Source organism: Penaeus monodon, chromosome 30 (assembly GCF_015228065.2).
Source record: "Penaeus monodon isolate SGIC_2016 chromosome 30, NSTDA_Pmon_1, whole genome shotgun sequence".
Classification (NCBI taxonomy): Eukaryota; Metazoa; Arthropoda; class Malacostraca; order Decapoda; family Penaeidae; genus Penaeus; species Penaeus monodon.
Window position 1 is genome coordinate 17,625,181 of NC_051415.1, and position 1,189 is coordinate 17,626,369.

General features: G+C 36.0%; 1 protein-coding gene across 1 annotated transcript in view; it reads right to left on the minus strand.

Moving 5' to 3' along the window:
* Positions 1–1,189, minus strand: part of LOC119592586 (cohesin subunit SA-2-like) — a gene marked incomplete at its 5' end in the record, with an annotated part of 30,625 nt that overhangs the window by 14,972 nt on the left and 14,464 nt on the right. Inside the window, 4 exon segments of the mRNA XM_037941464.1 lie at positions 52–260; positions 393–563; positions 731–864; positions 992–1,145. Of these exon segments, the coding sequence (XP_037797392.1) occupies positions 52–260; positions 393–563; positions 731–864; positions 992–1,145 (668 nt within the window).

The following is a 1,189-nucleotide window of genomic DNA, read 5'->3' on the forward strand; positions in this document are numbered from 1 at the left end:
GGATACATTTTATTCATGAAGTTTGAATAATCAAAACAGGGAAATACTTACACAACTCTCTTGTCCTGTTTCAAGAGCTTATTTGTGAATTCAGTTAATATCTCCAAGAAAGCAAGGTTGGGAGGAGGTCCTGTAGGATCAGCAGGGTTTTCAAGAGGGTTAACAGCAAACAGAATGCCTTCCCGGTGAAGCGCAGTAATTGCCTCACGATTTTTCACAGCATCAAGACCAAAGGACAATGCAAATCGTTTGGCCAGTTCCTTGGGAAAAGAAAATTTTAAAATTTAGCTATGAGCTTCAAATATTTCTAGCATCAAGAAACAATTTCTCTTCAATTTCATGTAATTCAAAGAACAAAACACTAGAAATAGCTAAAGAAAGAATATTCATACCTTGAGACTAATGAAGTCTACACCCTGCCTGTTGATTCTCACATTATCTTTGTGAAGTTCTCGGAAGATCATTGTAAGGGCCAATGCCATGGTTCTGGCAGAGTTCACCTTATTGATCTCACGGGCTTTGCCCAAGGTGGCCTTGATGATATCACCATAATCATCATAATACTGTTAAACAGGATAAAAAAAACACAAGGAATTATAAAGCTGTGTAAAAATGATTTTCCTTCTCTTTCTAATACTATATATCTTCAAAAAACAGACAGATCAGTATCTATTTATTTATTCTGAGAAAACTATAGAAAAGAAAAAAGGCTACTCTACTAAATACATACTCTGACATAATGTTTGAAGACATCTGCAGCAACCTTTGTTGGCAGAACATTGTACACAATTAACTTGCAAAAAGTGGCAAGAAAGTTACGTCTTTTGTGGAGTTCTTCAATTTTGACGTGTTCATCTTGTTCTTCTGTACATAAAGAGAGAATTAGTAACCTGCTGTGACTGAATGAAAAACTGTCCAAAATGTTAAACAAATAACCAACATAAAAACAAGATTTCTCAGTAGTTAAAGCACAAACATCTAAATTACTAACCATCCTCATCATCAATGAATACATAGGTTTGAATGAAGTGGTTGAGGAGATGCTGCAGGCCCCTGTCTGGCACATACACAAGAGGAGCCAGATGTGCATTGGCCAACAACTGACGGCTGAACACAATCAGAAGATCACACAAAGTCACATAAGCCTAAAGATGGAAAAAAGATCAATTATCATCCAATCAAAAAATGA